General features: G+C 42.5%; 1 protein-coding gene and 1 long non-coding RNA gene across 2 annotated transcripts in view; one reads left to right on the forward strand and one right to left on the reverse strand.

Moving 5' to 3' along the window:
* Window positions 1-14,497, forward strand: part of LOC140281434 (uncharacterized) — a 103,101-nt gene that overhangs the window by 9,423 nt on the left and 79,181 nt on the right. The window lies entirely within an intron of this gene.
* Window positions 1-14,497, reverse strand: part of pelp1 (proline, glutamate and leucine rich protein 1) — a 55,877-nt gene that overhangs the window by 5,128 nt on the left and 36,252 nt on the right. The window contains exons 16-18 of the mRNA XM_072376862.1: window positions 11,922-12,024; window positions 9,643-11,217; window positions 802-1,125 (exon numbers count right to left, since the gene is read on the reverse strand). Of these exons, the coding sequence (XP_072232963.1) occupies window positions 802-1,125; window positions 9,643-11,217; window positions 11,922-12,024 (2,002 nt within the window). The remainder of the gene's footprint in view (window positions 1-801; window positions 1,126-9,642; window positions 11,218-11,921; window positions 12,025-14,497) is intronic.

Consider the following 14,497-nt stretch of genomic DNA (forward strand, 5'->3'; position numbering starts at 1 on the left):
GCTGGCATCCACCAGCAGGTCCTCCGGTTACTGCAATGACAGGCACAGAAAACCTTCAGGCCACAGCTCTTGGAGGCAGCATCCATAATGGATAAACATGGTCCATTCAGATTCCATGTCCCCAACATGGAATTCCATGTTTTTTGGGGGGAAAAATTCCTGTTCTTCCCCAAGTAAGTATTTGCGGACAGGGGCCTCCACCAGATGCTCCCAGTTCCCCCCCCGTACTTGTTTGGGCTTACCAGGTCTGTCCAGCAGTCAACTCTGGGGATCAGCATGCCTAGGTCCCTGCCGCCCAACTCACAATGCACCTGACCTCGAAATTCCGCCCCACATGGCATTGTTTTCCTGATTGTTGATACTAAGCCCAAACGAGCCAAGGCCAGAAATAAATTTGATCTTGACATTTCAAAGATATTTCCAGTGCAAAAATGGCCAAGTTCCTTCTCAAAGCCCAATATATCCCCCCGACCTGTTGTCCTTGCTCCTCCTTTCCCATAGCATCTTTGTTGTATCAATTTCTAGTTGGGATTGCAGATTCTGTTTCCAAACGTTAGAACACTGAGTTAGAAGTTGTTTAGTTAGTTAAAAATGTATAACATGTTCTCCACGTGTATGGGTGGGTTCTCTGTGGGTACTCTGGCTTACTCGCATAATCCAAAAACATCTATGATGGGTTATAATTGGGGTCTCTAAATTAACCCTGGGAAGGAGTGTGAGTGGGTCTTATTTGTCTCTCATGCCACAAATAATGTAAAGTAATGTATTTCTTTATTTCACCATTAGTTTTTTTCTTTTTACCTTTTTCTTCTCAGTGCTTGGCCCATCATCTTCTATGTGTCCATCCTCTCTTTTCCTCTTCATTACTTTCCCATCTATTACATCACTCTTCCCTTCTTGATCCAGTTGTTCTTCCCGTTCATCTTTCTTTGACTTTTCTGCTTCCTTTAGCTCTCCTTGATCAGCATCAGTCTTCTCTTGCTCTTTAATGTTCCGCCCTGTCGACTTTTCATGATCAGCTACTCCTGAGTCGCCCTCTTGACCAAGTACTAGCTGTTCCTCCTGATGACTGGATGGTTTGCCGTCTCTCACAGCATCTTCCTGTGCATTTTCAGCTACAGGCTCCTGTCGAGTTAAAAAAAAAAAAAGCTTTAAAGAATGCAATTCATTTTATACTTAAATTTGAAATAATATTTTGTCAGATGCAAGGACTGTACTTGTGATGTTTGATGCCAATAGACCAGTGTTAAAAAAGAAAACATATTTAGGTAGTGTACATCCAGATTACTCATCTAGACAAATATTTTTTGGAATGAATACTACATTTGATCCATCCGAGTATCAATTTGAATGAGACCATGAGCACACCACGGGGCGGCTGTAGCTCAGGAGGAAGAGCAGTCGCCCACCAATCGGAAGGTCGGTGGTTTGACTCTGGCTTCCCCAGGATACATGTCGAAGTGTCCTTGGGTAAGACACTGAACCCCACGTTGCCCCCCCCAGTGTATCATTGGGGGTATGAATGTGTGTGAATGATTAGAAAAAGCACGTAGTTATATCTTAAGACGTGCTGTATGAATGTGTGTGAGTGGGGTGAATGCGGCATGTAGTGAAGCGCTTTGAGTGGTCAGCTAGACTAGAAAAGCGCTATACAAGTACAAGTCCATTTACCATTTACACCACATCAGCAAGCCTCACAACTGTGAGGGTTTTATTTAGGATAGTAGATCAAGTGAAGAACACTTTGAATCTATTCAAATGTACTGCAACAAATTTTTATCTGAAGTCGATCCTTTCAGTGTCATGTCTAAATGAACAAGCTGGAACTTTTCTATAAAAATCACTGTGACAATTTGAGTCGGTCACACCAAGAAACAGATTTTCACAACTTTCAATGTGACTGATCTGCACTGCCTGCAGTGATGTCAACACAGTCGTAGAAATTAGCAGCGGGCCTTATAGTAACATGAGAGAATTTGGCTTTTTTTGCACTTTGGCTTCTCCTATAGTTATGGGATTTATACCCAACGTGAAAACAAACCTCTCTCAGCCCAGCACATGTACAGCCATGTACATTAAATTGTTGTCATATTTAAGAGGCCACTTAAACAACAATCAGATTCCCACAAAAATGTGAAGCAACCATTGAACAAATGGTGTGGTTTCGGGCTGCTGGAAACCAAAGTTCTGAAGTATGGCATCTCAGTGCCCTGGTGTTTAGATTCCGACCTAAGAATTTGCACAATAAAGATTGGTGTTCTTTAAAACGAGTCAAAGGTACATAGTTTCAAGGTTCACAAACTTCTCTAATGTTGCTTTAACTAGGTAGATACTGGGTTTTTTTCTGCAGAAATCTCATACAGGAGATCTATCATAATTATAGTGCCTTATAGATTTCCCAACGAATATTACGTGCAGCACTTAATCATTTATAATTTCAACTGATTCCATCCACCACTCGTATATTCTGGACAACCATGGCAAGCTTGTTGGGCTAATAATGAACTACAACTAGGAAACATGTAAGGAAACTCATTTTGTAAGAACTGTACAAACTGAAAAAAAAGCCATGGGGCATTGCTCCTCATCTTTTTCCACCAATAGCACTGGTGCCCCAAGCTGAAAATTTTAAGACCACCTCTTAAATCAACTTCAAAACAAATAGTTTAATATTTTTCCATATCAACTAGATTTCTGAGGAAGCTTTTGTAATAAACTCAAGAGTTAAGTAGAGCATTAAGAGAATTTATTTTTTTCAAGCTCCCAGTTAAAATAATAATAATAAAACCTCCAGCCCTGTAGGTTTAGCAGTGCATTACTATCTTCTTCTTCAATCAGCCTCTCCCTCTCCCTCTCTCAGGGGTTGCCACAGCAAGTTGATCTTGCATCATTGATTTTTTACACCCGATGCCCTTCCCAGACGCAACCCTCACCGTTTATCCACGCTTGGGACCAGCACTAGAAATACATTGGCTTGTGTTCCCCAGTGGCCAGGTGCTCACACTCACTCCTAGGGACAATTTAGAATCACCAATTAACCTAACATGCATATTTTTGGACGGTGGGAGTACCCAGAGAGAACCCTCGCATACACGGAGAAAATGGCCACAAGCTGGGAATTGAACCTGAAACCCTCTTGCTGTGAGGCGACAGTGCTAATCATCACACCACTGTTGTACTCTACACTGTAAGGATTTTCCTTTTTTTTAAAAAAAAAAAAACAAAAAAAAAAAACGTTTTGTCATTTATTAAATTGTCAATTTACCAAAGCTTCTTTAGATATGCAGCGAGGTGTTGCATTCAAAATAATACATTTAGAATGCAACACCTAATAATACATACGCTTTTCTGTGAAGAGCACTGGGACCTATTGTGGGAAAAAAAAAGATCTGAAACCCTGCTTATCTTAATGACGCCCAGCTTTGTTTAACCCGTGGAAACAAATCAGTCACAGGATTGTCTTACTTAAATTGCCAACATTTCAATGAAATAAAAACCAAAGCTATTGTTTTTGGCCCTAAGAAATATTCACTATCCAGTCATATATTGAAGTATAGTATTATTACCTTGGCTTCCAGTACTACTATGAGAAACCTTGGAGACAATTTTTACCAGCACTTGTCGTTTTATTCACTTTAAAACAGGCCTCGAGAGTTTGTATTTTTGGATTTCAATTATCCAGGTTATGGTAATCCTAAATGCTTAAATAGCAGGCAACTGGACTTTCTGAACAGACTCCATCTGCGGAATATTTCCAAAATCAAGAGGGTCCTGTCCGAAAGCAACACAGAAAAACTTCTACTCATTTTTAAAATCACATTTAGCCTCGACTACTGCCATTTTAGCCGTTTGTCCAAACACCAACATTTTTCAGTTGATCCAACATGCTGCAACTTGAGTACTGACTGGTACTGACAAAAGTGAGAATTTTTTTCCCGTTTCAGCTTCAACAATATGTATTTATATTATAATTCATATTATTATAACTGTAATGCTGATTGTAGTCTGTCACACATTACCAGAGACAATGGAAGGTAGCACTGGCACCAACTGGATAGCGTAGTGGTATGATTGCCACCTTCCATGTGGGAGACCTGGGTTCAAATCCCCTGCATGAAAGGTATTCCCTCCAGTAGGGGTCCTTAAGCAAGACCCCCTTACCCTACATGCCTACCTGTAAGTCGCTTTGGATAAAAGCTAAATGCATAAACATAAACGATCACAGCGTTGCTTACAGCCACTGTTTGTGGCCAAAGCCTTGGAAGAAGTTTTTGCTCGACTTGCTAGTAATGTTTTTGGCAATATGTAGTTTGGTAAAAACTATGTGTTTTCTTTCTCTTGATTTGTATTGCTACCAATTTGTATTGTGGATGAGCTAACTACACATTCCTTTGTCTCGTTGGCCAAATTTTTAGAGATTAACAAAACAGGCAGATAGCATTTGTCTGCCAGCTCTGATTCTTACCATGCCTATAACCCAGTGTGACTGTTCATGTGGGGAAAAAAAATTAAATGACAGCAAATGGAAAAAAAAAAAAATTAAATTAAAAAAAAAAAAAATAAAATTCTAAAAAGATATGACAAATGTTCACCTGACATGTTAATAGTTTTCTGTCCCCAAATGATTATCTATGTCACATATCAATAATTATCTCCATTATTTTTGGGGTGACTTTAATATGCAACCATGGTAAAAAGTAAGGACATATCTTTACACAAGCACAGAAAAAAAAAACTACAAAATCATCTGAAAAAAATGCATAATCTTTTTAATCTTATACATATATAGAGTTCCCATATATGTATATTGCAATCATTGTGACTGCCCAAATTAGGGCAACCAGTGGTGCTGAATGACTAATGACACAGGTGGCTTTGACATCTCATATCATGAAGACCTTAGATACTCGTTTGTTGCATAAGAGGAGGTTTCAGGGCAGGCAGCCCAGTCATTTTCGCCACGAGTGCCCGCTTATTGAGGTCGGACAGGTGATTTGGGTTGTTGGCCCTACGGCACCCTCCCCCGGTCCAGGAGGGACGTACAATGTTCCAGTAAGGATTCAGGGGGGTACACTTCAGGCAATGGTAGATTCGGGCTGCACGCAGTCCATAGTTCACACCAGAACCTGATTAAGCCTGGGGCTTTGATAGAGGCAGGATGGGTGGATATTAGGGGATATTCACAGATACCCCGTGGTTTCAGTTGAAATTTGTGCCTGGCGCACCCCCTGATTTTGGATACCGATTGGCCCGGGTTTGATAGATTAGTGGGGCAGTGTGTGGGGGTGTCCTCCCGATGTTGTGGAGAAAAGACTCATCGGACTTGTCGTGGTCTGCCTCTTATGGGGAATTTATTGAACAGACCATCATAGAGACATGTACATTTCAGCATGCACGGAAGTTCCCAATGACCTCAGTTTGTGACATCCTCTTATACCTTTCTATATGGTATATCTGGGATATGTGCGCTGTGCTCAGCGGTGACGCGAGGTTGTCTGACACTGCAGACGGGGAGGGGGAGCTGGCAGTGCCTTCACAGGAGGCTCCGCAGGTTCCTGTGTTTGACTACATGGAAGATTTTCAACTTGAGCATATCCGCTCTTTTCATTGTGCAGAGACGGATTGTACAGAATGAGTTGTGACACTCAGACAGAGGAAATAATAACACAGCTGTTGGTCCCGAAAAGCCGTCGGGAAAGTGTTTTCCAGGTGACTCATAACCTGATGGGGGGGCATAAGGGGTATGAAAAAACACTGAACCATGTAATGGCTCGGTTCTATTGGCCAGGCATTCGGGCACACGTGCGCCGCTGGTGTGCGTCCTTGCTCCGAATGCCAGCTGGTTAACCAACCGGCCATCCCGAGAGCGCCTTTACACCCATTACCGCTGATTGAGGTCCCATTTGAGCGCATTAGGATGGACCTCATCGGGCCACTTCACCGGAGCGCACGTGGATATCGCTTTGTGTTAGTTCTGATGGATTACGCAATGCGATATCCAGAGGCAGTGCTGCTGCGCACCCTCTCTGCAAAGAGTGTGGCACAGACACTGTTTCAAGTTATCTTGTAGTGTGATGTTTACCATATATGTTGAGGAAACAACCTCATTTACAATATAGCTGAGACAGAAAAAACTAAAATTTTTGAAGACACGATTAAAACAACATTTAGAACATACAATAAGCTTAACAGGAGTGACAAAGATTGTGACAAAGAAAGCATAGAAGTCTAATTAAAAACAGGAGCAGTAGGACAGACTTTTTGAATTTGAATTTGAGTAAGCTTTGAGAATCAAATTTAGATAATGATCAGACTTGGCCTTTCTTATTGCTGCTTTAAATTTATTTCTAAGCTGCCTAAAAGCAAGCCAATGACCCGGGTCCCTCATATGCCCAGCTAGCATCCAAGATTTATTTATTTTTTAAGTAAAGAAGTTAGTTCTGTCGAAAGCCAGGGACTAGACCTGTCCTAAGTTCTATACTTTTTAAAAGGGGCGTGTTTGTCAACTATGGAATTAGAAGATTTACAAAAATGGTCAAAGAGCTAGATCTTCATCTGGGATTTTAACGGTGTCATGAGTATAACTATTCAACAGATCAGTTAAAAAAAAAAAGCCTGCTCATGGAGATGTTTCAGGTTCCATCTGGATACCAAGCGTGGACCTAATGTTTTCATTTTTGCAGTTCTGATACAAGCTATTGAGCAGTGATAACTAACACCAAGTTCAGAGATTTTCTACCTTTGATTTGTTAAGATTGAGCCAATCAGGGACAACCTTGAAGGATCTTTTAAGTTTGGTTTTGTAGGATCAGTAATTACCTGAGAAAGGTTGATATTTGTACCACACCTCGTTTAAATGATTAGAGGCAGAGTTCATCTAGTTTAAAGTAATATTGCCACACAGAGATTGGGTTTAGGCCACATGCACACAGAACGATCTCAAGAAATATAAGAAATATTAAACATTCATACACAGATTTTTGAATACATGTAAAGGAGTGAAATTTGTAAATGCTCATTGCGGAGTTATGATCAGTTGAGTAATGAAGGTTGAACTATTCTGGGAAAGAGGTTCTATTCCCAGCATCATGATGGACACTCCTGATATAGAAGGTTTCGCTAACGCATTGGAATTGTTTTACTATTTTCATATGCATGTGCAATGAAGAATTGCTTGCTGCTGATAAATGCAAAGAAGAACATTTTACACATAGATGCTCACATATAGGCTGCTGAATGCAATGAAGACCTGCTTATCCAGTAAAGTTCAATGTCAATGTGTAATATTCAATTAGGATTTGCAAAACAGTGAAATTAAACAATGAATGGGTCCATAGTCGGTATGAGAAGACTACAGGAATATTTACCTGGGTGTACGTTCAAACAGAGATGAGAAAAATGCGATAAATAATTGTTTGTATGTTAGTATGTATATGAATGTTATGTGTATAAACTGTGTTGAGTTGTAGTTACTCAGTAGTGTCTCAGTGAAACAACAGATGGGGGAAACCTTGCGGTGACAACAAAAGCAGTGTTCTGCTGATCGGACCAGTTGCTCGAGTGTACTCCACACAAACTGGGTGGCTACTGAATGGATAGAAAATACAGGATCCAGAGAGAGATCCTGACTGATCAAGGCACCCAATTTGTCACTAACACTGAGAACTGTACGGATTATTGGGCATCAAGTCTATTCGAACCAGTGTTTACAACCCTCAAACTGATGACCTCGTTGAGCAGCTGAATAAGACTTTGAAGTTCATGATCCGTAAGTTTGTGCACGATGATAGTAGTAAGTGGGATAGGTGGCTTGATCCTCTGTTGTTTGCACTGTGCGATTTTCTCCCTTTGAACTGCTTTTTGGCAGAAAACCACGTGGTGTTTTGGACCTGGTTAAAGAAAGCTGGGAGGAAGGTCCAGGCCCCAGTAAAATATGAAGTATATCCTGGACCTGAGAGCAAAACTCCACACACTAGGGCAGTTGTCACATGAGAATTTGCTCCGGGCCCATGAACATCAGCAGCGGCTGTACAACAGAGGGTCTAGGTTAAGACAATTTTCACTGGGAGATAAAGTGCTTTATTGCTCCCATCTTCCAGCTCAAAATTACTTGCCAAGTGGCAAGGTCCCTTTGTGGTCACATGACGAGCGGGTGACGTTGATTATGAACTTGTGCGATCTGACAGGGGAGGTGCGACACAAATTTATCACCTCAACCTCCTTAAAGCGTGGAGAGAGGAGTCTGTTTCCTTGGTGACGGGAATTGCAGAGAGACGAGTTAGTGCCTGAGGTAACAAAAATCGACCAATTCCGCCTTGCTCCTTTGTGAAAGCCACCTCTCACCGTCCCAGAGAGCAGACATAACCCAGTTGCAGCAGCTTTACGCTGATGTGTTCTCCCCCTGCCAGGACGTATAAGCCTTATTCAACACCATGTTGAGACTCACCCGGACGTGACGGTGTGTTCATGACCCTATTGGTTACCTGAGCACAAGAGAAAAGTGGTTCAGGCAGAATTGAAAGCTATGTTGGAGATGGGTGTAATAGAAGAGTCCCACAGCACCTGGGGTAGCCCCCATGGTTCTTGTAGTTAAGAAAGATGGGTCTATCCGGTTCTGTGTCGACTATTGCAAGGTGAACGATGTTTCACGATTTGATGCCTATCCTATGCCCAGGGGTCAACGAGCTCCTCGATAGCCTGGGCACTGCTAGTTTTTTTTATGACACTGGATTTGACCACGGGCTACTGGTCATTGAACTTAACTTTTACTTTTTACCTGTGGGTTGATACAGGGAGACCTTATGTACAAAAGCACTCAAAGTCTGCAAGACGTGTATGCCAAGACATATCCAGATGATCATGCACACCTTTCTCTTTTTCCAATGTGAAATTCACTGCAAGAGCCAGTAACCCTGCCTTTGTTCCTCCCATTAATGACTATGTAAGGTGCTATAATATGCCCCTCTTGTCCAATTAATAACAGCAAATTATGCTGCAAAAAAGCACTGCCAGTAAAGGTTCCTTTACTGGCAGTGCTGATCCCAGAGGAGGGAGATTCTCTAACATCAATAACAAATGTAAAAATAATGGAATGGTAGAGAGTCAACCTGGAAGTTAACACTGTAAGCTCAGAGAAACGCAGTTTGTTCTGTTCTCTGTATTCTCTTTACCTATACAGCTTTGTATCACTTTACTTTTTGGTTACAGGGCTACAGCCACAAAATGTCTGTAATGATTTCTGTGTTGTATTATTTACCCAAAGATTGCTACATTAAAAAAAAATTACTTTCACAAGAAAAAAACTTCAGCTTTCAGACATGTGAAATCCCCAATCACCACTGAAAATGCACCAAGAAGAGGTCTAGAAGAACAGTGTTCAGTCGCAGATATAGCAGAATATGTGCCTATCTTCCCCCAGGGCACGGTGCGTTTCTGACAATGTTAAGGGGATTTCAAGCTTCTTGTTGTTGTTTTCATCCAGTGTTTACAATATCCAGTACTGTACTCGTGATTAAACTTTGTAGTGTAAAAAAGCCCCTGAAGGTGTGCTGTCCTTCAATTAGCTACGCACTCCATACAGCCCAGTTACACATTAGTGAACTCTGTAGTTTATAGGTGAGACTGTGAAGCTGCAATGCCTACCTGCTGACTCTGACTGCATGTACGTTCTCCTGAGGCAACTGTCAGCTCATTCTCCTTGGAATCTTGGTTCCACAAACTCATCTCCTCCTGAAGCCCTCCTGCTTCTCCTACCCCCTCCTCATTGATCTCCAACCTTTCCTCCAGTGCTCCTCCAGTTACACACAGAATCTGTGGCATGGTGGGATCATCCATCTTTTCACTTTCATCCTCCTCTCCTTCCCCCTCCTGTTCATCCTCCAAGACACCAATGCTCTCTACCTCCTGAACTTTCTTCCTGTCTTCTCCCAATATTGCTCTGCTGGTCTGGAGTTCTTCTATCCCTCCTTCTGCATCTCCCTCAACAATGTATCCAGTCATCCCGCCTTCATCCACTGCAGCTCGAAGCACTTTACCCTCTTCCCCTGACTTGTCCTCTGCCCCCTCCAGTGGCAGCAGGTCCCCGTCATCCTCTTCTTCCTCTAGCTCCTCAGCCTCTTCTTCATCAAAGTCTTCATACTCTTCTCCTTCATAAAACTCATCACTCCCTTCTTCCTCTTCATCCTCATCAATCCCTTCCTCCTCCAATTCTTCATCATCTTCCATGTCCTCCTCCTCATCTTCTTCCTCGTCAGTACTGTTGATGTTAATGACAGCGGTTTCTTCATTGGTGGTGGGTGCAGGTGGGTGCTGGTTGAGGTGTCGTCCCTGCTGAGTCAGCTGATTCTGCAGCTGATGCATCTGGAGTGGTAGGCCCAGGGGGTTGGGCTGGCCTGCTGTGGGAGGCTGCATTAGCATCTGCGGGAGCTGGGATTTGCAAGGCAATGGGTCCCCCAAACCACCAGATGGATTTGAGATGGTGCTGGAATTCAAAGGTGGAACCAGAGAGACCACTGACCCACTAGAGGGAGGTAAAGTGTTGATGGGGGTGGTTGAAGTGGTGAGGAGAGGGGAGGAAGAGGCCAGGTTATTGGGAAGTGAGGATACATCTATTGTGGTTGTTGCTGTTGTGGTGGGGGCCATGGTGACAGATTCTCCTGGTAATGTGACACCAGTACCATCTGTTGCAGTAGGGAGTATGTTCTGTGGATTTGTTGATGGGTCGTCTTGTTGGTTCTCCATGTTGAGCATCCCTGGGGGAACAATGACCACACTGTCATCTGAGTCACTTGCCAGAGATATCTCAACATCTTCTGCTTCTTCTTTGTCATAGCGGACAAACACAGGCCTCTGCCCCTCTGGAGGGCCCAGCCCAGCAACTTCAGGCTGATGGTGTGAGTGTGGGGACAAGATCAAGTCTCCTGGAGGAGGGGCCTGGCCTGGCAGTCCTGGAACCAGGGAGAGGTGGTTCTCTAGAGAGTCCAACAAAGAAGTGGGGCCCAGACTCAGAGAATGGCGTGTGGTGAAAGGAGGACCAGGGACAGGGCCTTCTAGGAGAGTTGACAAAGTTAGTCGGGGGGCAGGACCCTGAGATGAAAGGACTGAAGCAGTGGCATTTGACCTCAGGGTTAGGGGTGGCAAGGGAAGGCCAATGGAGGGAATACGAGGATGGAGCACTGAGTTACAGATGGTCAATGCCTTGGCACAGAATGAAGAGACCTGGGAGAGGGGAAAAAAAAAAAAAGAGTGTGGGCATCCAAAAAGAACTGTTAAAAAGTGAAATAAAGATGACAAAATAGCTGCTGCAAATGTAAAGACAATTGTTGTTACAGTAACACTTAAATTGGTTTTACAAGTTGTCAGCTGCAATATAATATAAAGGTCTTTAAAATTTCAGCCATGATCAGAAGGTTACAACATGGTGATGTAGGGTAACAGTCGTGTTACCATTTATTTGAATGAGTCCACTCAGACAACAGTGCAAAAAATACTATTGTTTAAGAAAGACTTAAAAAAGGCCAGTCACTTACCATAGGGTTGGTATATGTAGTACTTTAGAGGTATTGTTAGGAAAACAACAACTTCAAGTGATCTTTATGCATGTCATCTTATCTACAAACCCATGCAAAAAATCATGGAATCTAATTTATTGAATAAAAAAGCTAAAAAAAACAAAAACAAAATCCCATCCAAGTCAGGTGATTCCATATTTTTTGCCAGGGGTTGTAACTCTCTGTTCATGTTCCTCATGTCTTTCTATCTTAATAAAATAACAGCAAAAAGGCTAGCCAAGTTAGATAAAATATTGTCGTGTTAAATCTTTTGCGTTGTTTTGATGTCTGATAAAAATTCTAAACATGAGGAATTTGAAGCAGCTGTCACATTTTCAATTATACATTGAGCTTCTCCCACAGAGCAGTCACCTTTATGCTATGGTCAATGCGTCCATTACTGAAGATGGACACTGCACAGGTCAGAGGGGGAGGGCAACAAGGTGATGGGACCAGGACCAGAGCCAACAGTAATCTGAAAACACAGACACATACACACACAATTGTTCAGTCCATTACAGGCAAAACAGTGACATCACTAACATATACATTACTGCTATTGGACTGCTGTTATAAAAAGCAAAGACTGGACTCCATTTAGGCTTGACCACTATCTCCTTTGAAGTAGACCCCCTCTGCAAAAAAAAAAAAACCAAAACATCACTTTCAGCACACTACCATGCTTTGAATATTCCCCAGCGCACAAGTTTACTGAAATTGTGTGTTTTCCCATTCTCAGACAGCAGGAAATATAGGATTAATTATGGTTTATTATTATAATTTTCCATGGAATCCACCATGAAAGCAACCATAATGTTTTGAAAATATCAAGCGTACTGTGACCTAACCTCTACCACCAGTGGTAACAACGGCTCTAGTGGCAAAATGATTTATTATCCATTTCTCTAATGAGATTGATGGCTGAACAAAGCTGCCAGCAAGGTACTGCCACTGGCAGGGAATTGCAGCCAATTGTCTAAAAATTTTTATTTATTTATTTTTTTTTTAATTGAAAACAAAAACTTTAACTGAACAAAAACATCAAACTATTAAATCTGGTTGGCTGAATATTCGATCACTCCTTTCCAAGTCTCTGTAAGTGAATAACTTGATTTGTGATCATCATATTGATATATTTTGTCTTACAGAAACCTGGCTTCAACAGGAGTATCATGTTAACATAATAATAATAATAAATTTTATTTGAAAGCACTTTTCTAGATACTCAAAGACACTTTACATAAAAAGAACATCAAATCAGCAAAACAATATAAAATAGTACACTAAAAACACATTGGACTGAGCTAAACATTAAAAGCAATTTTAAAAAGGTGTGTGAGATTTGAAGGTGGGCAAGTCAGTACAGACAGATTTGTTTGGGGAGAGAGTTCCAGAGGGAGGGGGCAGCTGCAGAGAAGGCTCTGTCGCTAGGTTCGGTGCTTGGTTCTGAATGGTGGAGTCAGGAGGTTGGCATCAGACAAACAGAGGCTGTGGGATGGATTGTGGCGATGGAGCAAGTCAGTGAGGTATGACGGGGCCTGGTTATGTAGGGGTTTGTGTGTGAGGAGGATTTTGAACTTAATATGCTGTGGAACTGGGAGCCAGTGGAGGACAGGAGTGATGTGATCACGGGGTGCGGGTGTGGGTGAGCAGACGTGCAGCAGACTTTTGAATGTACTGTAGTTTATTTAAAGTTTTGGATGGTGTTCCGTAGAGGATGCTGTTGCAGTAGTCAATTCTGGAAGTGATGAAGGCATGAATGAGGGTTTCAGCAGCAGAGGAGATTGATGGGCGGAGTCGGGCAATATTCTTGAGATGAAAAAAGGCAGTTCTGGTGATTTGGCTTATATGATGGTCAAAGGAGAGGTTATTGTCAAAGATAACTCTAAGGTTGCGACTGTGGGGTATGGAAACAGGGTGGAGTTGTCGATGTTGAGACGGAAGCCGTCTGTGATTTTGGTGAGGAATTTGGGGCCGATAATGATCAGGTCGGATTTGTCATAGTCATAGTTTGAGTTTGAGGAAGTTGGTCTGCACCCAGGATTTGATGTGGCAGTTGGAGAGAGTGGAGTGTGTGGCGGGAGTGATGGAGTTGGTGGAGATGTAAAGCTGGACGTCATGGGCATAACAGTGGAAATGGAGACCATGGTCGTGAATGATGTTGCCAAGGGGGTAGCAGGTCAAGTATGAAGAGGAGACTACCAAGTACAAAACCCTGGGGGACACCTTGGGACAGAGGAACAGTGAAGGAGGTGCAGTTGTTGATGTGGATGAATTGTTGTTGGTCTGTCAGGTATGATTTGAGCCAGTGATGCTGAGGGAGGACTTGAGGCGGGAGAGAAGAATGGTGTGTTTGATGGTGTGTTTGATGGTGTTGAAAGCTGCAGTGAGGTCCAGGAGGACGAGGATGGTGAGGTGGCCAGTCTGCGAAAAGGAGGGTGTCATTGGAGGGCTGTTTCAGTGCTGTGTTGAGAACGGAAGCCGGATTTAAATGGTTCAAAGGTCATTTGAGCAGAGGTGGGCTTTGAGTTGTGTGGCGACAGTACGCTCTAGTATTTTGGACAGAAGTAAGTAAAATTTATTTATATAGCACTTTTCGCAGAGGAAAAAAACTCAAAGTGCTTCACATAGCACGGTATCAAGGTATCAAGTTAAAATCATGAAACAGGCACACACACACAAATAAAATAAAAATACAAAACCAACTGACAGAAACAGTCAAAATAACACTACGACTCCTTAAAAGCCAGCCTGAACAGGTATGTTTTAAGATGTTTTTTTAAAAATGTCCACGGTAGCTAAGTCTCAGACTATTCCACAGTCTGGGTGCGACAGACTGGAGGGCTCTGTCTCCTCTGGTTATGCACCTGGTTTGAGGCACAACCAGAAGGCCCAGATTGGCAGACCTGAGAGACCTGCTGGGGACATGAGGGCGAAGAAGTTCAGAC

The sequence above is a fragment of the Leuresthes tenuis genome, unplaced genomic scaffold, assembly GCF_036924035.1.
Source record: "Leuresthes tenuis unplaced genomic scaffold, fLeuTen1.0.hap1 SCAF_22, whole genome shotgun sequence".
In the NCBI taxonomy this organism is placed as follows: domain Eukaryota; kingdom Metazoa; phylum Chordata; class Actinopteri; order Atheriniformes; family Atherinopsidae; genus Leuresthes; species Leuresthes tenuis.